Source organism: Phodopus roborovskii, unplaced genomic scaffold, assembly GCF_943737965.1.
Source record: "Phodopus roborovskii unplaced genomic scaffold, PHOROB, whole genome shotgun sequence".
NCBI lineage: Eukaryota > Metazoa > Chordata > Mammalia > Rodentia > Cricetidae > Phodopus > Phodopus roborovskii.
The window spans coordinates 9,256,740-9,278,660 of NW_026126558.1; the positions used below are offsets into that span (position 1 = coordinate 9,256,740).

At 49.6% G+C, this 21,921-nt stretch overlaps 1 protein-coding gene across 1 annotated transcript in view; it reads right to left on the reverse strand.

The window, feature by feature from the left end:
• The window catches only part of Atp2c2 (ATPase secretory pathway Ca2+ transporting 2), a 54,407-nt gene that overhangs the window by 10,871 nt on the left and 21,615 nt on the right, over positions 1–21,921 (reverse strand). The window contains exons 4-15 of the mRNA XM_051201404.1: positions 19,262–19,351; positions 17,182–17,217; positions 17,011–17,072; positions 15,558–15,666; positions 11,573–11,722; positions 11,417–11,485; positions 10,935–11,010; positions 7,312–7,378; positions 2,755–2,879; positions 2,520–2,617; positions 982–1,083; positions 100–189 (exon numbers count right to left, since the gene is read on the reverse strand). Of these exons, the coding sequence (XP_051057361.1) occupies positions 100–189; positions 982–1,083; positions 2,520–2,617; positions 2,755–2,879; positions 7,312–7,378; positions 10,935–11,010; positions 11,417–11,485; positions 11,573–11,722; positions 15,558–15,666; positions 17,011–17,072; positions 17,182–17,217; positions 19,262–19,351 (1,074 nt within the window). The remainder of the gene's footprint in view (positions 1–99; positions 190–981; positions 1,084–2,519; positions 2,618–2,754; positions 2,880–7,311; positions 7,379–10,934; positions 11,011–11,416; positions 11,486–11,572; positions 11,723–15,557; positions 15,667–17,010; positions 17,073–17,181; positions 17,218–19,261; positions 19,352–21,921) is intronic.

Genomic DNA, 21,921 nt, shown 5'->3' on the forward strand with positions numbered 1-21,921 from the left:
GGGAGTCTGCTGGCTGCCAGCCTGGCTTAGGTTCAGCAAGAGACCTGTCTGAAGGGAACAGGCAGAGAGTCACAGAGACAACTTCTTCTGACCCCTTACCTTCATGGCCAGTACCATCAAGGCCCCTTCTGTGGGCTGTCCCATCACAGTCTTCTTCCTAATGACAGCGTTGTTGGCGATGCAACCTGCCTGAAGGGGGTTGGAATATCTGCAGTCAGTACTGGACCCTGGGCTCACCCACACCATGAAAAGGTTGGACACTGCAGGCATGGCCTTCAAGCGGGGCCAGTCGACAAGTGTTTCCTTCAAATAAGTAAGTCAGTGTCTTAGAAACACATGTGTCATCCCCTTCCCCGTCTTTAGGTGTTGAACCAGGCCTCTCTCATGCTAGGCAAGCCTTCTACCACTGAACTGAACCCAAGCCATGTCTTTAGTTAACAGCCTGTGTGTCTCCACTTGGGGTGACACTGCTCTGGGGCTGGAGAGTGGCCGTGGCGCACAGGAGGAAGGCAGGCATCCATCAAGCCACAGGCTTTATATGGAAGTGCTCTGCATACACAGCTAGCCTAGAGAAGAATCAAGAAACCTGGTAGAGTGTGGGCGACTGCCGCTTCCCTGCCAGCCTGGAGCGGAGCTCAGCCCTCCAGTGGCTTCTCTGAGTTTGTTTCTGAGGGGGCCGCGGGGAGGGGAGGCAGCAGAGCAGGGCCCACCTGGAGGAGGGACTGTTCTAGAGGAGGTCCCGACTTCCTGGAGGCAGCTTGCCATGCAGGGAGGGCAGATGGCTTATGTGGAGGAGAACCACACCTGACTCGGTAATGCACCCACAGGCCCGGTCGGGCCCCGCCTTTCCCTTCCCCTCCTCCTTCCCTCCAGTTGGGCATGATATCTGCTGCTGTGACAGCCTAACCCTTGTGGTTAGTCAGTCACCTCCTTCATGCCAGGCAGGCTGCACACTGTTCCACTATGGTATCCAACACTCACCTCCACCAGCTTCCCCACCGAAACATTGCTGAATCCCTTGATTACTTCCTTGGATGGGAGGAGACACACAGTCCCTTCGTCACTATACCCAACTCCACTGACCTGGAAGGACACAGAAGATGGAGGGTGTTATCAAGAGCCAACCCTCAAACCCTGGACGATACCCGTTCCCTCTCCTAGGGTCCACCCCAAAGCCACGAGCCTACACGTGAGGATGATCCTGCAGACTGTCTGCTGCCTAGGACCCCCCCCCCCGGTAGTAGAGGGTACATGCACCATGATAAACTGCATAGAGCTTCTGGTGGAGCTCGTGGCTGCACAAGGGCGGTATAACTAAGGTGTGGCCGGAGACATTTGGGAGAAGCTGCATCTAAGCCAAGAGGAAATATCCAATCCTCTGCAGCTCATAAACCTGTCAGTCAAGATAGTGCAGCCTGGGGATAAAAAAGCAACCAGCCATGGAATATTTACAGATGGGCATGACAGTGTGCCAAGAACATGGTATTGAGGGGCCAGAGAGGTGGCTCCGTGGTTAAGAGTGCATACCGGTCTTTAAGAGACCCAAGTTCAGTTCCCAGCACCACCACTAGATGGCTCTAAACTGCTTATAATGCCAGCTTCAGGGGCTCCAATGCCCTCTTCTGGCCTCCAAGGGCTCTGTAACTATGCGCCTACACCAGCACACAGGCATAAAGATACACCACACATTAATAAATCTTTAAAAATTAAAAAACATCATTGACAAGAGGAGGGCCCCCATGTGCTTACCCTTTACTCTAGAAAGCTCTGTGGAAAAATATCCAGACACAAAATTGTTGAGTGAGCATGCAACTGTGCTATGTGACAGAGAAGCACAAACAGTGACTCAGGGTCAGTTTGTCGTGGGTGGTGACAAGTATTTCTGTAGCTTTTAAATTTTGTAACGAGCTGGGTGTGGTGACTCATGGCTGGAAACCCCAGCATGTGGGAAGCTGAGACAAGAAGATTTACCACAATTTCCAGGGCAGCCTGGGCTACATAATGAGTTCCAGTCCAGCCCAGGCTACAGAGTGAGAGCCTGTTTCAAAAAGACCCCAAAGCAACAGGACCTAGTGGCCCTGTAATCACAGCTACTACAGAGACCAAGGTAGGTGGATCTCAAGTTCAAAGTCAGCCTGGATACGGTGTCTCCGGATGAAAGTGAAGCACAAGCTGGGAGACATCTCAGTGGTAGAATGTTTACCCAGCATTCCAGGCAATCCCCAGAGCCACACAAGTGGGGTGATTTGTTAACAAGGGGTTGGGGATGTGTTTCAGTAGTACAGTGCCTGTCTATTGTGGAGGAGACCCTTACTTCCATCCTGAAAAAAATATAAAAAATAAAATTGGATTAAAAAAAATCAATGAGGCCATCTTCAACTGGCACTTTCTTAGACAGACCACCAAGGTATTCATTTCTTCCTCGCTGTTCTAGGAGAGTCTGTGTGATCTCTCTGGGCAGGAGAGGGCTGGCAGGGTACCTCTTTTTCTCCTGCCTTGTGAGATAGCACGAGGCTCACCTCAGCGTGGACCCCATCAGATGTGACGAGCTGGGTCGCTGTCATTTCATTGGCTGTCAGAGTGCCTGTCTTGTCAGAGCAGACGACATTACAGCAGCCTGGCACCATGGGAATAGGTTTAGAGAAATGAGTAGTCACCACCAAGCCTGGGGTTCGTGGAACAGTCTGGGTGTGAGCAATCCCAGCCCCACACCTCCACCTGACTCAGTTTGCATTGTAGAGGGGGAACCCTCACCAAGAGTCTCCACAATGGGCAGCTTCTTCACAATGACCCTCTTCTTAGCCATCCGCAGCACTCCCAGGACCAGAGTCACCATGACAACGATGGGCAGCCCCTCTGGAATGGCTGCTACAGCCAGGCTGAGTAGAAGAGTCAAGTCAGGCTCAATGATGAGCAGCTCAGCTGACACTGGCGGTGATGCTTTCTTCTAGCAAAGCTTGTCTTTGCTCCAGTGGGCCTTCTATCCAATTTCTAATCCCACAATGCACTTGCCTCCTTTGATATTTCTGCCTGGACCATTTGCCTGGTCAACTACGTCCCCAATTTCGGACAGGACCTCTCCACTGAGGCAGTCACATCTTAGTGTGAACTGGGTGCCTGTTATGCCCTTTTATATTCAGCCATTCTCACTTATTAGAGACAGAGCTTCTTGGGAAGCATTTGGCAATTCCAGAGTCAGGGAACTAGAGGCAAGTCCAGAGTCAGGAAACTGTGGATGGGATGTAATGTATGACAGAATTAAAAAAGAAAAAAGAAAAAAAAAAAAAAAGGAAGGAAGGAAAGTGGCAGGGGTTTTGGTGTGTAGACTCTTCTCTGGGACCCTTGAATTTCATTTGTTACTGTTCAATGGTTTAGCTATTTTTCCTGTGGAGACCGAAGAAACCAAAGCAGAGCGAACCCCCACCTTCATGATAGAGTAGATCTGATGTCCACCCCCTCTAGTGCTTTGAACCCCCAGCTGAGATCTTAGGAGAAGCTGGCCACACCCACCACACAGCCCCCCTCATTTGGCCCTAGAGTGAAGGTAGAGCTGTGAGACTTGTAACCACAGTAAAATCTCAAGTATTTTCATTAGAGGGAACCTCCCACAGTAATTTCTAGAAAGGGACTACTTGGGATGTGAAAGTGACAGGGCAAGCTCTGTTGCCTGCGAAGCCACACAAGAGATAAGAGAGGGGACAGTCCAAGCCATGCTGAACATGTGACCTCCAGGCCAGGCCTGCCTAAGACAAGCCATCACCCTGAGGTCTGGGACAAGAGTATTGCTAGAACAACTATCCTTCTCAAGAAACTGGAGGCCAGGTACCATTTTAATACAGTGACTATATTTATTTTTTACAAGACAGGGACTCACGTAGCTCAGGCTGACCTTGAACTCACCTAGCCAAAGATAACCTTGACCTTACTTCCTGCACCTCACAAGTGTTGGGATGAGATATGTGCACACCTGGTTTCTGTGGCGCTGCAGTGGAACCCAGGGCTGCATGCATGCTAGGCCAGCACTGAATTATGAGCCACATGTCCAGCCTTATAAGGACCTAATTTTAAAGAATTGGTAACAAAAAATTTAAATAGAACAGAGTTCATACTAAAAGCTATCTCTGGCTACATTGATGCAGGGACAGCTTTTCCCCTTCTGTACTCCTCAGGCTAAGTTCAGTTGACACCTGCTAAAGGGACAGATGTGAACTCATGAATACTCATGGATACCTGATTCTTGCTTGTGCAGAGCAAACACTCAGCTCAGGTGAGTGAAAAGTCAGAAAAATTGTTGGGGGCTCACGCGACCATCATCACTCATGGAACCTCATTGCATTAAATGGTGAAGGCTATCACTATTTGGTGTCTCACTGAGAAAGGAAAGAGAGGTTGGTGAAATGGTTTAAGTGATAATTATATCTGCCACTAAGGTCTGAGTTTCTTCCCTGGGGGCCTGTGTGGCAGAAGGAGAACATTGGCTCTTGCAGTTTGTCCCCTGGCCTCCAAATGTGTGCTGTGCACCCCCACCCCCAAATAAATGAATGTTAAAAAAAATCAGTGTTATGTGTGTTGTAGTATAGGGTTTTTGATCACACTGGTATAAGCTGCCTCCTGGACAAGCATGGTGGCTCACACCTGCAATCCTAGCATCCAGGAGGTAGCGTCAGGGGGATCACAAGTGTGAGGCCAGCCTGGTCTAAAAACCAAACAAAACAAACAAAAAAGGAGAGAGAGAGAAAATATGAATAGTGACCTTTCACCTGGAGACAATGGGCCATTCAGAAACAAGTTATATAAACCAAGATTACTGAATTTGGTCAAGGAGCTCAGGGTGGGGTGGGGGGCGTTTCCATGGGAGAGTGAAACCAACTTCCTTGGTTTTATGGCCTGGGCTGGCCAGACCAGCTAAGCAAACATTTACATTAGATTATGAGGGGGACACCCCCATATGTCAAGGGATGGGTGCAGTATGCACACCTGGGTATGTTCATAGCAATAAAAAAATTAATCCACAAACTAATAAAGTTTGGGAAAGATCAGGAATAGTGAGTTCCTTGGATATTCTTCACTAACTCTCCAGCCACCAGGGCCAGAGGTGAGGTTTTTAGAAGAATGAATCTGTACTTTTATTTATTTTGGAAAGTTTCCTCGTTGGCTCGTCTGCCCTTTCTATCTTTCTGTTACAGTGGCTGGGGTGACAAATTAGTCACAAAGCTTGAAGGTTTTGCCTATTCAATGTCCCAAGGAGAGGAATGGATTCTTGTCCAGGTTACCATGAGCCATGTGGGTTGGATCATTGTGGACACTGGGGTTTTGTTCTTTATCCTTCAAACATGATGTTTTTTTTAGGCTTATGCAACTTTTGATGGCTTATAAGATGGGAGAAAATACACAGTAGTAATTTTTTGTGTTTAGTGGTTTGGATGAGATCCAGAGCCTTTTGCATACCAGGCAAGTCCCCTGCCCCTGCGCTCTGCACGGTTAGGCTGCACCCTTCTGTGGAGAGTAGTATTTCACCAGCTTGACTCCCGAGGGCTCTGTCTTAGCAGCCCCTCAAGGCTCAGAGTTCCCTCCTCCTCTATCTTTCTCCATGGTTTCAAGACAGGGCTCTGTTGGGGTGTTAAGACCTGCACCTCTGTTTTTGCTTATGCTGGGGCATGACTGGGGAAGGTTCTAATCCCAGCCATGGAGTATGCCCTAGGGCAGGCACCTCAGCACTTCTGGGAGCTTGTTAGAGATAGTATCAGGTGTCAGTGGTATCCTCCTGGTGGCACTGATCTGCCATGCACCATCCAAACCCCAGGGCTTTGATACTTGCTTGGTGCTCCCTTCCTGCCTGGTGCTCCCTTTCTACTATTATCTAGTTTTAAAAATTACTTAACTTTATTTTATGTGCATTGGTGTGAAGATGTCAGCTTCCCTGGAATTGGAGTTGTAGGCAATTGTGAGTTGCCATGAGGGTGCTGGAAATTGAACCTAGATCCTCTGGAAGAGCAGCCAGTGCTCTTAACTGCTGGGCCACTTCTCCAGCCCCTGCTATTCTCCTAACTGGCCCTTCTTAACTCCCTACATTCAATACCACATAGAAATCATCCCTGATTACCTTCCCAGTCCCACACTCCTTCCTTCTCCCTCTCAGTCACTCTCACTGTCAACATTTCCTATGGGCTATCAGCATAATATGGATGCTAAACTGTAATTGCCTTGTTAACCCACACTTAAATTCTTCACAATCACTTTCTTCATCCACTGAAAGCCCCATGAGGGCCCAGGCCTGTGGCTCAGTCAGTGCTTTGATGTTGTAACAGATAGCCCATCAAAGCTCAGTCAATGTTTGTGGGCCGATGGCTGCTAGCTGCCAAGGGTGGGAACCGAACCTTAGCAAGTAAAGGGTCCCATTCTGCCTAGAGGCACCGTGATGGGTGGTTCAGAATCTATCCTCCGCTCCTGGATTCTGTAGCCAAGAGCAACTGTGGTGCCTGAATGTTTTTCCCATTGTAAGATGGAGCATGTGTGACCTTGAGGAACTGAGCAAGGTCCAGCTAGGATCACGTGTAACTCCCACTCCTGAGCACCCAAAACCCTGGCTTCAATTTCTAACAAGGCTTAAAACAGCTACACACAGGGATCAGAACTCCAAGGCCATCCTTGGTTATCTAAGAAGTTCAAAGCCAGCCTGGGCTGCATGAGATCCCATCTTAGACAGAAATTGATCGATGGATTCATCAGGTCCTAACCCTGGATGTATGGCTGACTTTATCGAGAACTGGGTCCTTGCAGATGTAGTCGAGTCAAGGTGAAGTGCTGTGTTGCCCTTTTGCCATGCAGAGATGGGTTCCAAGGCCTTGTGTACCAACGACCTACACCCTGGCCCCTATTAGAGTCAGTCTGGACTATCAGCTTGATTGGATGGAGAAATAGCCAGGAGACTGGTAAATCATGCCTCTGGGCATGTGCGAGAGGATTGACTAACAGAAAGTTCCACCCTGTGTGTGGGTGGCACCATCCCAAAGGGCCCAGATGCAATGAAGGGAAGAGGAGGGAACCAGGAGTACTACATGTCTCCCCACCTTCTGCTGCCAGGAAGAGCTCTGGCCTGCTACACCTGCCATCTTGTCCTGCCCATCATAGGAGCCAGGTGGCCACAGATAGAACCCTCTGAAGCCTTGAGCCAGGCTCTATACAGTGCATCCCTCCCATGCCACTGGAGACCCACTTTGGTGGGGTCAAAGTGTCTCCCCGCTCTCTGAATGCCCTGTAGATTACTATCTGCTCTGCTTGGGAAGTGGCCTAGGGGTCTTGACAACGCACCTGACCCCGATGGTGAACATGCTGAGAAGGGGCTTGCCTTGAATCCAACCAACCAGCATCAGGAAACCTATAAGAGACATGACAGTGTCAGCCTGGGCCCCTGTGTCTCCACTGACTCACCATGCTTTTAGCCCACGTCTTGAGGGGCCTTCTGGGACCTCAAATGCTGGAAACAAGCTTGAAGCTTCTGGGCTGGAGACAAAGGATGGTCCAGCACGCATAAAGCCCTAGGTCCAGACTCCAGAATGGGGGGGTGTCAGTTCAGAGGGAGTTGACTGGATATGTAGGCATAGTGGCTTCTACTCAGGAGACAGGAGGATGGCAAGAGTTTGAGGTCAGCATGGACCTTGTTTCAAATGAACAAAAACAAAGAAACAAAAAGAATCCATAACCACTTACCTTTTTTGTTTGAAGAAAACACAGTCCATGGGGGGCTGTTTTATTCTTTTAGGAAAGATTCCTGCCAAGCTTAGGGTGAAGGCACTGACCACCACTCCACACTGTGTCAACCCCATTTATATTCCCTGTTGCTCTTGCAGGGGTGGGTAAGACTCTGTTGCTTTCTCGTGTGTGTGTGTGTGTGTGTGTGTGTGTGTGTGTGTGTGTGTATTTTCCAGTGCTGGGAAGACACCCAGAACCTCAGCACACTAGCAAGCTCTCTACCACAGAGCTGCACCCCAACTCCTGGGCCACTGTTTCTCAAATATGTCTTATGTCCAGATAAAATTTCCTTTTCCTCCTTCACCAGTCAGTCATCAAATGTTCACTAAATACTGGGGATCGTGCTGGGACCTGGAGGTGTAGGGACAGAAGTGGTCTGAGCCACTGCTGGGACTCATGAACAAGTTCACAAGATGTTTCAACAATGCAGAAAAGTACTGGGGGATAGCCACAGGTAGCCTCAATTTCTGTACCTGTAAAATGGGAGCATGACCACACCTCCCTGTCCTTGCCATTGATATAAATAACAGTGAGAAGGAAAGGGGCAGGTGGCTTGTTGACTGCACTTAGAAGAGTTGCTAAAGGATGCCAGCTTTGCTCTGCAGGGCACAGGAAACTGGGAATGGCCTATGTTGGCATGTGCATGTGCATGCATGTGTATGTATGTGTGTAGAGTTCACAGGATTTGACTAGCTGTAGAACTCAGCCCCATACTGAAATCTTTGTGGGGACCCAAATGAATGAAGATGAAATGGGGGCTGGTCAGAGAGTCCAGAGTCCCCTCTGGAAGCTTCCCTTGCAGCCAGAAAATGCTGGTGCTGGCTGGCAAGGCCTTGTAAGGGTCAGCCATGTGCATCTGTCCCATGGCCACCTTCAGTGACCTGCCATGGATAACTTGAAGTTGGCTGTGCCAAAAGGATCTAACCAAGGGAATTGGCAGACACCATCACCTCCTAGAGGGCCTCTGCCAGCTTTCCCACAGCTCCTGTGGGCCTCCAGGAGTCCTGGGATCTCAGCTGGCATCCCTAGTCTATTGGAAGTGAGGGTTCTTCTGAGAATCCCCCAGTGTGTGTGTGTATGTTGCTTGCCATGGGCATGCCATGGGATTAAATTCTACTTTAACTCGGGGACTAAGAATCCGAAAGGCAGTCACCTGTTAGCCTTCCACATGGGACACCTGTGTGCATATGATTGTTTGAGTGTGTCCATGTGTGTGCACAGGTGTTTATGTGGGGGCCAGAGGACAGCCTCAGCCTAGTTCTTTGGGGGTGTCTATCTTAGTTTTTGAGATGTAGTCTCTTATGGGGACTTAGGGCTTGCTGCCTTGGCTTGGCTTGCTAGCTGGAGAGCCATAAGAATCCATCTGTCTCCGCCTCCTCAATGCTGGGATTGCAAACACACACCCAGAATTTATTTTGAATAATATTTTAAAAGTTTTTAAATTACAAATATCTTTGTGTGTGCTGTATGTGCCTGCATGTGTTGTATGTTTGGGTGCACAAGCCATGACGTACATGTGGAGGTCAGAGGACAACCTGCAGGAGTCAATTCTCTTTTGACCTTGTGGGTTCCATGAATTGAACTTGGATCATCATTGGGCTTGCTGGCAGGAATCTTTACTCACAGACCCAGGTCAATGGCCCACACCTGGCTTCTAAAATGAGAGTTTGGGGATTTGAACTCAGGTCCTCATGCTTACAAGGCAAGTACTTCACAAACTGGCTAACTCTCAAGCCAACATTATCTATGTACTGAGACAGGTCCTCACTGTGTAGCCCAGACTGGCTTGGAACTCACTATGTAGACCAGACTGGCCTCAAACCCACAGAGATCTGCCTGCTTCTACCTCTCTGAGTGCTGGCATTAAAGGTGTGCTACAATACTTGGCCTCCATCACCTTTACTATTACTATTATTATTAAAGAAATTTCATCCTGTGGACAAACCTTGTCATCTCCTTGACAAGGGTCTATAAGCATGAGGATCTGATTTCAAACCCCTAATGAACCCATTCCACATAAAAAGTTGGGCATGGCTGTCTGTGCTTTTAAGTCCAGCACTGTGGGGCAGAGAAAGGCAGATCCCCAGAGCTCTTAGGCCAGTTAGAAAGACTGGAAATCCCTCCCTGCCAGGGCAGCAGGTAGCAGCACAGAGATGTATGAGATCTCCCAGAGAGGGGCTCTGTGTAAGAAACTTATGGGAGGTGGTGACCCATGGAAAGATGCAGGGCTTCAGTATGGGCCCCTTCTTCGCTCTCTTACCCCCTCCTTTCTCCATTGCCTTTCTCTGCCTGAATAAGATATGCTATTTCTCTCCCCACCCACAAGCTTCATTCCAGGACACAGGAACCTAAAACTCTCAACAGGTGCCTTCCCTAATCTGAGTCATTCCACCAAGTATAGTTACCAGTCTGGAAAGGCTACTGAGGGCAGGCCATGTCCTAATGGCTCTACTCCAAAATTGAGAACATTGTAGGCTATTGTCTTCCCCGCTAAGAGGTAGTCCAGCTGGGTCTGTCAATCACCAGTTAGAGACCACTCCTAGGGAGGGTGATTTACCTTAAGTCATTCTAAGGAGGTGGGAGGGATAATTATCCCCTTAAGGATACAAAGTATTTTCCTTGTACTCTTCCTCCCTAGGTGCCTTGCTGCTGCAATCCTTCACAGGGCTCACCAGGCAATTCATTCCTGAGTTCTGCCTTTTTATGCTTTTCTATGTCTTTTGCCCTCATCAGGGGACGGGGATGGGGGGTAGGGAGGTGGAGAGTGGGGGAGGGGGAAAGAAGGGGGGCGCACTAGCCAAAGCTGAAACATTTTCTCTGGTGCTTTGGGCTTTCCAGCTCTTACTCTGAAGCCACTCCTGACCTTGCCTCTTTTTTTCATAAGGCTGCCTGCTGACCTCCATGGCAGTACATTCTGGTCTAACTCTAGAAAGGCATGGATTTCTGTCTCCCCTGCCCAGCCTTCCCCCTGGAAAATGCCCTATTATTTTCTCTCAAACTCTAATAAAAATGTCTTCAAGCTCCCTTCCAAGTTCATTTTAAAATTCCTTTATTAATGAGACCAAGAACCCAAAGAAGGGACCTTGTTTCCCCAGGCATGTATGGTGCCCAATATGGAGCTCCTGAAATTTCACCAGCACAGTCCTACTCACCAGAACCCAGCAGGAAACGACTCAACTCACCAATGATGCCAAAGGAAAAGATGGTCAGCTGCTTGCCCAGCTTGTCCATGCTCTTCTGCAGTGGGGTTTTAGGTGTCTGCAGGTGGGGGGGGGGCAGGAAGGACAATGGTATTTTAGGGCCCCATTTTTTTTGACTGTTCTGAGTGATGACTATGTGGGACACACATGCATATATATTTGATAAACATGGTACATTTACTTATTTGTTATTTGGGGGTGGCACACATGGAGTTCTGGGGACAACTTTTGGGAGTTGTTTTCTCTTTCCCATGTGTGGGATCAAAGTCAAGTCATCAGGCTTGGCAGCCAGTGCCCTTACCCTTGAGCAATCTCACCAACACGCATGCTAAGTTTTAAAATTAAAAACGAAAAGCATGCTCCTATCTCAAGTGGCCTCTGACTTTCTGTAGATGAACAGGGCTGACTCTGGCTTAGAACAACCCTGATGCAAACAGTGGCCACTCATGGCCTGCTGCCCTCACCTCTTCCGCCTGCATCATCTTGAATACTTCTCCGAACTGAGACTGCTCCCCAGTTCCAATCACAACTCCCTGTGTAGAGGAGAGAGGAAGTAACACAGGGCTGGGAGCTGCACAGCCAGGATCCCAGGGCTCCAGGCCCCCAGGGGCTCTGCTTACCTTTCCCTTCCCGTATTGTACCAGTGTCCCCATGAAGACCACATTGCTCAGGGTGCTGAGATCGCCACTGCCCACCAATGGGCTGTCTGTTTTGCTGCATGGCTCCACTTCCCCTGTGAAGCTGGATTCATCCACCAGGAGGTCTGTGACCTAGGGTCAAAAGTGAAACTCTTGAGATTCCCCTCTTGCCCTTCAGAGCTTCCAAGCTTGTAACAATACCAAAAGCCCTATAAGATGTCAAGTAGGGAAGGATCCTTGGAAACCCAGATTCAGAATCATAAAATCAAAAAAGCCAAGAGCTCTGGGCCCCTCCGGGAAGACACGCAAGTCTCACACTTTAATGCTATTTGCAATGTCAGATTCACTGGAAAATATGGCTCAGCTGCTTATTGGAATGTGTCTTTTTCTGTCCAAGAACCCAGGTGCTTTCACCCAGCACCTTCCACCACTGCTTCTGGCATGATAAACAAAAGCTCTGCTCTATATGGAATGAGTGCCTCCCCTCTGTGTGTGCTGTGATTCAATTCCCTCTGTGAGTTGTTAATGGGGTGGGACAGGGCCAGTGAGAGGGCTCAGCAGCTAAAGTCATTACAGGACAGGGAGAAAAGCCACTGGAGGAGACTGGGAGGAAAGATAGACCTGAGCTGAGATCTCAAGATGGGAAGGGCCAAGTCTATGGGGGTGGGAAGGAAGGGGACACACAGACACAGTCCCAGCAGCAGACAGGGTCCCAGTGTGAAGACAGGCCTGTGTGGAGGTCAGACCTGACTTGTAACTTGAGCCCTTTTCTGCCCCAGACAGATAATTCCTGTCCATTTGACCTCAAAGCTATCCCCAAAGTAGTTGTCTCCAAGGAGCCCAGGAAATTCCATCATACTCTCCCAACAGCCACTGAACAGCTACCTGCAAGGACAGGCTCAGGCCTGTTGCTCTGGGCTCTAAACCCAAGTTCAGGGGCAGGGCTGCTCTCTGTAGTATCCTTGGTACTCAGCCATAGTGCCCTGCACATAGACACCTTAGACCAGCTGGGCCTGGCAGGACCAGTCTGTCATTCAGAACTTGGAGGCTGAGACAAGAGGACCAAAAGTTCAAAGCTAGCCTGGACAACTTAGTGAAACCTGTCTCAAAAGCAAAGCAAAGGCAGGAGATGTAACTCAGTGTGGTATGTGTGGGTTTAGCATGCACGAGGCTCTGGTATGGAAAGAAGAGCTCAAAGAAGGTCTTTGGGTGTGGACCCTGCCAAGACACCTGTATCCCTATCTTCAGAACATGCAGATGCACCACCCAGTTTAGCAGAGGCAACTTGGCAGGAGTGAAAGGCGTTCTGAAATGGGGCGATTATATTGATTCCAGAGAGTAGGGGCAATGGCATCATCCCAAGATCCTTGGGAAGGACAAGTGATCAGAGAGGGGCTAAGGGTTGGAAGGAGCGTGGACTGACACCTCTACTAGTCTCTAGAGCTGGGAAGAAGCATGGTCTGCCTATATTTGGACTCAGTCTTGTTACAACAGCTGCTGGTCCCTGATTGGCAGAAGGGTCATTAGAAGAACAGTCATAGAAGAGGGAGGTAAGGACAGCAGATTGGAGCCTCAGGTGTAATGCCACCCTGAGTGCCACCTCGGGGGGCTGTATAGCCATGTAGGTCACCAGGTGGTGACAAGAGGGATTCCCACAGTGTCAACAGGCTCCTTATGTACAAACTCAGCCACATGTGTTAATGCTGGGAAGACACTCTGACAAATGTGACAACTTCAATTTGAGCCGACGTCACCGAGTGTGCTGACTAAGCCAAGATGGCTGTAACATTACTAGGGTGCCAAGTCTGGTGGGCCACCACTGGGAACATGGCTCTGATGGCCTAGACTAAAATTTGCAGTATGTGGTCATAGATACACACTGGTCTCTTCCCAGGAGCCCTGGATAAAGCATCCAAATAAGGAGGGAACAGATAGTTGTGGGGATATGAAGCAGGGGGTGGGGGTGGGGAGACGGCAGTGGATCTGAGGTAGAAATGGGGACATAATCCACATAGCCCCAGCATGACCAAGGTGGCTGTGCTGGAGGCCGGGGCCCATGGAGGCTCCATCCCTTTCCAGGCCACATATGTGTTCCTGTTCTTTCCACTCCTCTGCATGCTGATCCGCAGTGCTAGGATTTCCTTGGATGTCTGACAACTCCATTCAATTGTCTTCACTGTCGACTCCACCGGAAAGAACAGCCAAGAACTTCTGCCTTTGTTCCCACTCAGGGGAACAGAAGGTAAGGCTTTATGACCCCATGCAGCCGTGCATGCACAGGCTATTGTGGGTCCTGTTCTCAGGCTTGTGAACCTCCTGTTCCCGGAACTCAGTGGTCAGAGCTGGCCACTCCTGAGTCTTGGAGCTTAATCAGCGATAAAATTTTTCTGATGATAATAAACAAAGCCACTGATTGTCCCGGGGAGTTGCAAAATGCCAGCAGGGAGATGTATGTGGCATGATGGTGACACTCTTGCACTCGCAACATGCACAGAGTGTTACTGAAATGAACATGAGACTCCAAGAGCCGGGAGCACTAAGGGAAGGTACTTAAAGGTCTGTGGTTTAGTCAGGGCTTCAGAAACATAAATTCCCCTGCCAGTATCTGGGCCTTTATAGGTCATGGATTTCCCATCCACACTGTAACTCTGTGCAGGCTGGACAAATGCCAGTTATGTAATGAGACACAGAACCAGGACCTAAACTACAAGGTTCCCTTGCCCCTCACACACAGAGTTCCTTATGAGCTGGTCAGTGTTCTCACAGTTCTGTATCCATAAAGCTATTTAACTCTTCTAACTGCCCCAGGCTGTTATTACCTCCTGTGTTACATTATAAGGAAACTAGGGTAAGTAAAGAGCTCTGGGTTACACAGTTAGAATCTCAGGTGTTGAGTTCAAAGCCAGGCTTATATGCAGCGGGTCTCACAGCTCTGCCTCTTTGCCTCCCCTAAATACAGTTCCTGACTGGTTGTGCAGCATCCTCAGGACTCTGTGAATAAACCCCTCAGTCACCTGCTTACTAAGAGTCCAAACAGTACTTGACTGTTCTTGGAAGAATTTGTCATTGGGGTGATTCTGTCACCCAGTCCTTTCTCCAGAATATAGCATCATCTCATAGAATCCCAGGTATGGTTCAACTCTGAACCCTTAGGGTGTGAGAGGAGCCAGTCCCACTGAAGTCACCAAATCAGGTCCTGGCTGCACTTGATGACTCTCTGCCTCAGTTTCCCTCCTTGCAATGAAGCAGCCGATAGCCTCCCCCAGTCCTGCTCTGGATGATTTTGCGATTGTGATCTGCTCTATAAACCACATAAGCAGGGCTGGGAGATAGTTTAGCTGGTAAAGTGCTGATTTGAGTCCCAGACCTATGCAGGGAGGAGAAAAAAGAAAAGATGAAGAGGAGGACGAGGAAGAAGAGGAAGAGGAGGCGGTGACTGTGGCATCAGGGTGTGGTGATAACCTAAGAGCTAGGGAGATGGAAATAGGTTCTGGGGCTAACTGCTCAGCCAGTTGAGGCTACTTTCCATCTCAAAAACCAAGATAGACAGTACCAGAGAAATGACACCCGAGGTGGGCCTCCAGCCTCCACTCTCACATGAACACACATGAAATCAAACATATGTACAAAGCTCCACATGACCAAGATGTGTTAGGCCTGTGCTGGCTGTCCCCCTCAGCCATGGGGCCATGTTCCCAGTTCCCCAGAGGATGTCTGACTATCAGAACAGATTATAATAAATGTCCTCTCTCTCTCTCTCTCTCTCTCTCTCTCTCTCTCGTGGAGAAAATTACTAATATTTTTGGAGCACAGTTGACCGGGAGTAACAAACTATAGAAATGGAAGGCACATAGCCAGGAGCATCTCTGTGCTTAGAAGATAAGCCACTTAGATGACTTTGGGGGTGGGTCTTATGCCAACACTCTTTCTGCCTGCTCATCAGGACCAGCTGTTACATGTAGCTCACCTCAGTGAGTCGGATGTCAGCTGGGATCCGGTCTCCTATAGATAGGGACACGATGTCTCCTGGAACCAAGTCTCGTGCGAGCATGTGATGAAGCTTGCCATCCCTCAGGCTGTGTGGGAGAGGAGGCAGAATGGTGAACCCCATTTCATTCCCTTTGACAAGTGGATTTAGAGAACAACTTGGGGTTTCTATTGCAAGCAAACTTGAGATTTTATAGTTCTATTTTTTAAACTTTTGTATCTCAAAATACTTTGGGAAGACATATGGCTACTGAGAAACCCTGAGTCTCACCTGAGAAATGAGGCTATAGCCTCCGGAAGCCTCTACTGCTGGAGGCCAGCTGCTTTATGGCCTCTGAATGACATTTGGGAAAACACACTTTGAGAGGGCATACCACCCTGGCTTGGAAGCCAGGAAGGAAGGACATCATGGTGGGGGGAGGGTTGGGCAACTTCCATTCCTGGGAAGCCTGGCCCTTCTCAGTGCACAGCCACCTGCCCTGGGATAATCAGTGGCTGTCTGGCCACCAGGTTCCTACTGCAATGCCCCCTTTCCTAGTCCCTCTGGCCTCTTGTTCAGCTGGCCATCAACCAGGGAGAGCTAGGACAACTTCCCTCATTCCTCCAAACACTCCAGCGCTTTCTCATGCTCTTGGAGGCAACCCCACAATCTGCTGCCTGACCTGCTGCTATTCCTGGTTCCACTGGGGTCTTAAACATACCCACTTTGTGGTCTTAGGGTCATTATAGACCTTGGCAGTGAGGGTAGGTATCCCCTTTATCCTGGCAGGGGACACGATTTTGCTTAGGCCTCCACTATTCCCTACAGGTACATATTTAGCTATAAACATGTGGCATAATCACCAGAGTGGTCCATCCTCGCCTGTGACAGACTTACACACTAACACATCACAGAGCTCCAGCTTATGAGACATGAGATGCTGCTGGTTGGAACTCTCAACAACAGTTTTCTTTCCTCTGAAAAGACACACAGTCTTTTCAGTGGGACTTTCACAGTTTTGTGTCTATGATGTCTGGAGCTGTGGCAGCCACATTGGCACCACAAGTGAAGCCAATCAGAGTGCAATGCCAACAACCCAAAATTGGCAAAGTAAGGAGGCAAGGGCAAGCCCATGGCACCATGCCAACCACACCTCCCCCCATCCCTCTCTGAGACACAATGTCGTTTCCTTGCATCCTATGTAATTAACTTTTCCATTCTTTGTAGCCAAGAGCATCAGACACACTCCTGCTGCTACATGGCTCCTCCTCCAGTGTCGACTTTTCTTCCAGTGTCATAGCAAGGCTGTCCCCTTGTCCCTCCCCTATCACCGCAACACCCCTCCTCATGTCACACCATCGAGAAGACAGAGCCTGCCAAGCACTGGTCAAGTTCATTAGTGCATCCATCAGCTTCTGCCGTAGATCACAGGCTCATGGAAGCCCTCACTTACCAGTTGCACTCTGGAGGCACCAGCTTGGTCAGCTCTTCCAGAGATTTCTCCGACCTGTATTCCTGGCAGGAAGCACATGAGATGTGCTGTTCAAAGGTGGGGACCCCGACAAGGCCAGTGCCCTTCATGTCCCAGTTATCCCACACAGATGGGATCTCAGGATGTACACACCTGGATGAAGCCAACTGTCACCACGATGAGCACGGCCTGGAAGACAGGGTGCCAGGAAGGGAGGATGTGAGCATTGACTTCCAGTGTCAGAGAGGCCAGAGCCAGCCACCAGAGCACAGGAGCTCTGAAAGCGCACTGCACTCCAAGCCCAGAGGTGCAGGTCGGTGATTCAAGCTGCTCAGGAGGCTGAGGCAGGAAGCCTCCCTGAACAACTTAGAAGACCATGTCTCAACCTATAAAAAGAGGACTGCACGTGTGTGTGTGGGGGGGGGGATCACCCAGGGCTAGAGTCCCTGCCTGGGATCCCCAATGCATTCTGGGAGTGTGGCTTAGGGGCAGGGCACTTGTCCTGCATGTGTGAGGTACAGCACTAACAGGACAGCATACATTGCTAGTTCTTGAAACTCAGCAAGCAGCCAAGTGTCCCCTGCCCAGTACCAGAAAAACCATCACATCCCACTCCCCAGGGCTCCCACACAGGGGAGCCCTTCTGGATTTCTTTGCAGACACACTATCATCATCATGACATCATGTGACACAGATGTGTTGTTCCCTTATAGCCTGCTGCTTTTCTCCCTGCAGCTCGGGGCCTCTCCTCTACCTGCAGGTGTGGCTCTGCACTCAGTGTCCAGAGAAAAGCAGAAAATGCTGACCTCCACATGTGGGACGGGCTGTGGATATAAACAAGTGTACTGAGAGCTGTCCAAATCATCTGCAGGGTCAGACACAGGAGTGATTAAACCCAGAGAGATGTGAGGAGTGGAGGCCATCAGGGCTGCACAGGGGTGGGGCGTTGGGATGGGGTGGGGTACAAATGTCTGTCAATGCCATGGCGTTCCTTTTGGGGGAAATGAAGGTGCTTTTGAACTGGACAGAAGTGATTAAATGAATGTGCAAAATCTCACTGAATTCACTTTAAAACCATCAATTTTTTCTTTTGAGCAGTCTCTATGTAGCCCAGGCTGTCCTGGAACTTGCTGTGTAGACCAGGTTTGCCTCAGACTCACAGAGATCTGACTATCTCTGCCTAGAGTTCTGATATTAAAGGCATGCACCATCACACATGACTAAAATGATCAGTTTTAATGTATATCTCACTCAAATGAGGAAAAATTAAAAGGTGAAGTCTCCTCTAGGTAATGGTGGTTAAGGGTATTGTGGCTTGGATGTGAGACACCTCTTAAAGGCTCATGGGCTTAAATACTTGATCCCCAGATAGTGGTGCTGTTCTGGGAAGCTGTGAAACTTTTGGCAGGTGGGGGCCTAGCCGAAGGGAGTGGGTGGCTAGGGGAGAATGGAGGTTTATATTGCGGTCCTGCTTCTTGATCTGCCTAGATGTGAGCAGGCTAACTCGCTCCTCTGCAGCCACAGCCATGCACTGCTCTCACAGCCTTCACCACCTGCTGAACTGACCCCTCTCAAAGCCTGAGCCAAAATAAGGCCTCCTTTTGGTATTTGATTGCAGCAGAGAGAAAAGCAACTAATAGGGAGTGGCTGCATTTTATAACACACTCAGATCCCATAGGGAGGGGAGATGGTGGTAAAGCAGTCTTCCCCCAATCAGACCCCTTCATATTGGGGCTGCTTATGCCACAAAGCTCCCTCAGTGCTGACAGAGGGGCAAGTGGTGGATTTGCTTGTTTTTAATCTGTCCTTTCTTTCGTTGTTCACAGTAAACTCCCACCCCTTTTTCTTGTGTGCCAAGTGGCCACAGGGCTAGGGAGAGGGCTCAGTTAGCAGCATGCTTGCCTTGTGAGTATGAAGCCCTTAGTTTGAGCCCCAGAATCCAAGTAAAAAGCCAGCAGCCCCAGTGCTGGGGAAGAGAGACAGGTGGGTCCCGGGGTTTACTGGCCAGCCAAGCCTGCCTAAGTGGTAAGTTCTGTGTCCAGAAACAAGATGAATGGGTCCTGAGAGATGACAGCTGAGGTTGATTCTAGCCTCTGATTGTGTGCACACATGTGTTCCCACATGCACACACACACATACACAAACCATAATACGTTTTGAAAAACAACTGGCTGCAGAGCCACAGCCAGCCCTGGGCATCCCTGTTCAGAGATTGCAGCTGTCAGTCACTCACCAGGGCGATGCTGATGGCGTCCTCATACTCCTTGGTGAGGACACTCACCACAGCGGAGCCCAGCAGCAGCAGGATCAGGGGGTTCCTGAACTGGAAGATGAACAACAGGGCAGGTCTTATTTCACAAAGGCCAGTGAAGGCTCCTACCTGCAGCTGGTGGGCAGCTCAGACCTTCATGTCGGGCTGGGCTTACATCTTCCCTACAGTGGCTAAGGGCTTGGGAAGAGGGACTGCTCTACTGGTATTCCTCTTCTGTAGGGAGCCCTCTGTTGACAGCCTTCTGGACTGCTCCTGACACTGCTCCATTCAGGCCTGGCCCTGACTCTGAGTTCTTTTTCTTGCCTGGCCACACCTCATCCCTCAAGGGTTTCCTTGAAATACATGGTGGATGTCCATCCTGGCTACCATCACTAAGCGCCCCTCTCTTGCCACAACAGACCCCCAACCCCGTGGGCCACGATTACTCTGCTCTTGTAAAAATCTGTGGTGACTCTAGGGATGCTCCTCATAGGTTGACCTCTAGTCCCCACACGTGTACATGTGCCACATAGGGTCAGATGTCCCAGAGATTTCTTCAAGAACTTCTGATTGCCGCTGTCTGTCACCCCTAACATCAAGGTGGTTCATGTTACAGAGAATCGAAAAGAAGTACAAACAGAAAACAGTGTCAAAGAGCAGAGCCAAGGAGACCAGGGAGAACCCTGAAGGGTCAACAAGCATATCTCCACCTCTGAGCTTCCCAATGGCCAAGGTGCAAGAGGAAATATGGCTCAGAACATGGGTTCCCACAGCCCTGTGTAACATGTGAAGGGATGAACCCCACCCTTACCCAGTAGGTTGGGGTAGCTCTGCTGGTAGCAGCCCAGAGTTGACTCTAGCAGAAGTCTCAACTCTTCAACATCAGGAGGCACAAATACATTTTGTTTGGGGTTATGGTTTGCCTTTGACTCTACCAACCTACCTCTACTTGACAGTTGGGAGATGACAGTTCAGATGTCACAGACCCTGTCTGCCCTGGATGCAGCAGTTTGTTCATGACCCAGCACAGGGTCTAGTGGTATGGTATGGTGAACTTGGAAATCTGGTTTTTCCTGCCTGTCCCCGCCACTGACTCACATACAACCTGGAGCCATCTCTGACTTCTCCCAGCCTCTGTTTTCCAGGGTGCAGGCATGCTGTCTTCCTTTTTCTCCTCTCCTCTCTCTATCCCTCACACTCCCTCCCCTCTCTTTCTTTCAGTTTGGTTTGTGAGATAGGGGCATCTCACACTGGTTACATGGTCAAGGATGGGTTTGAACTCTTGGTTCTTTTCATGTTGCAAGTGCTGGGGTCACAGGCATACACAACATGCCTGGCTATTTTAATTTTCTGGGTCAGCATCTCAATATGTAGCACAGGCTAACCCAGAACTCAGCCTCTGAGTGCTGGGATTTCATGTCTGAATCTCCATGCCTAGTTGCTCCTGGTAATGAGAGCATCCTTCCCAGGGCTCAATAAGTCCCCACTGGCCATGGACCCAGGCTGATACAGTGATATTTGGTAATGGAGTAAGGGATAAACAGTGACTATGCAGCTCCAGGGATGGCCTCTTCTAACAGGAAGTTTCTCATCCTCCTTGCCAGGGCTGCAGAGAGGAGAGATGGGAAGGGATAGGAATGGGTGGTTCTTCTGGAGAGAATCCTACCACACAGTGGGATGTTTGCAATCTCTAGCACTTGGGTCTGAGACACATGGGGTGGAGTTTCCTGGTGAGGAGAAGGGACCCGCTTCCCTCAAAGCCCAAGACCTACTTCAAAGTACAGATAGATTCATCCAGAAGGCTGAAGCCTCCTCCCTAAGAGCAATGCCACAGGGTACAAATGTTTCTTCTCCAGACCCCACCATGTTCCACAGACCCTCAGGAGCTGTTTAAGGGGACCTGCCATCCAAAGCAGAGCCAGCCCACTGGTCACTGGAGGGCTCCCCACTGTCAGGGGGGCAGGAAGCCTTTAGTGTACAAGCAAAGTCTCCAAGAAACTTAGGACAGAGCTTGGAGGAGGATCCCAGAAGAAACGAAGACAGGGCAGACACCTAGCAGAAAGCCAATGGGACAGAGCTGTCTGATCTCTGCTTGTCTAAATCTCCATCCTTAGGCCTTAACTTCCAGGACCCTCCACTGCCTGAACAATGGTGCTAAATGGCCAATGCAGGGCACTGAGAACTGAGTGATGATCAGAGTGAAGGCCAGAAGGAGAGATGGGGATGCTACCTGAACTGTGTGATTGGTCTTTGAACCAATCAATCAAGAAAGCTTTAAAAATAGAACCAATCAGAGGGCAGCCCAGGAGTCTACAAACAGGAAGAGAGAATGTCTGGCTTGGAGTGAGAAAGAGAGGTAAATTAACTGTCTACCTGGATGGCTCTGGTGCCAGAGATCTCTGCCTAGTCAGGGAGCAAACTTCTAGACCAGACTTCTAGATCAGAACTAGCAGCCATGGCCATTCCTCTTTTCCTAATGCCAGCTAGACATTTGACTTGTAGCACACCTATCAGCACCAGGCCACCACCAAGCTCAGCGGCTGAGATTGGTGGGTGCTCAGGGGCGGGCTGCATCACAGCCTACTTCTGGGTGACTTTGGGCTCCTGCACCCAAGATGAGCAGGTAAACTTGAAATGTACAG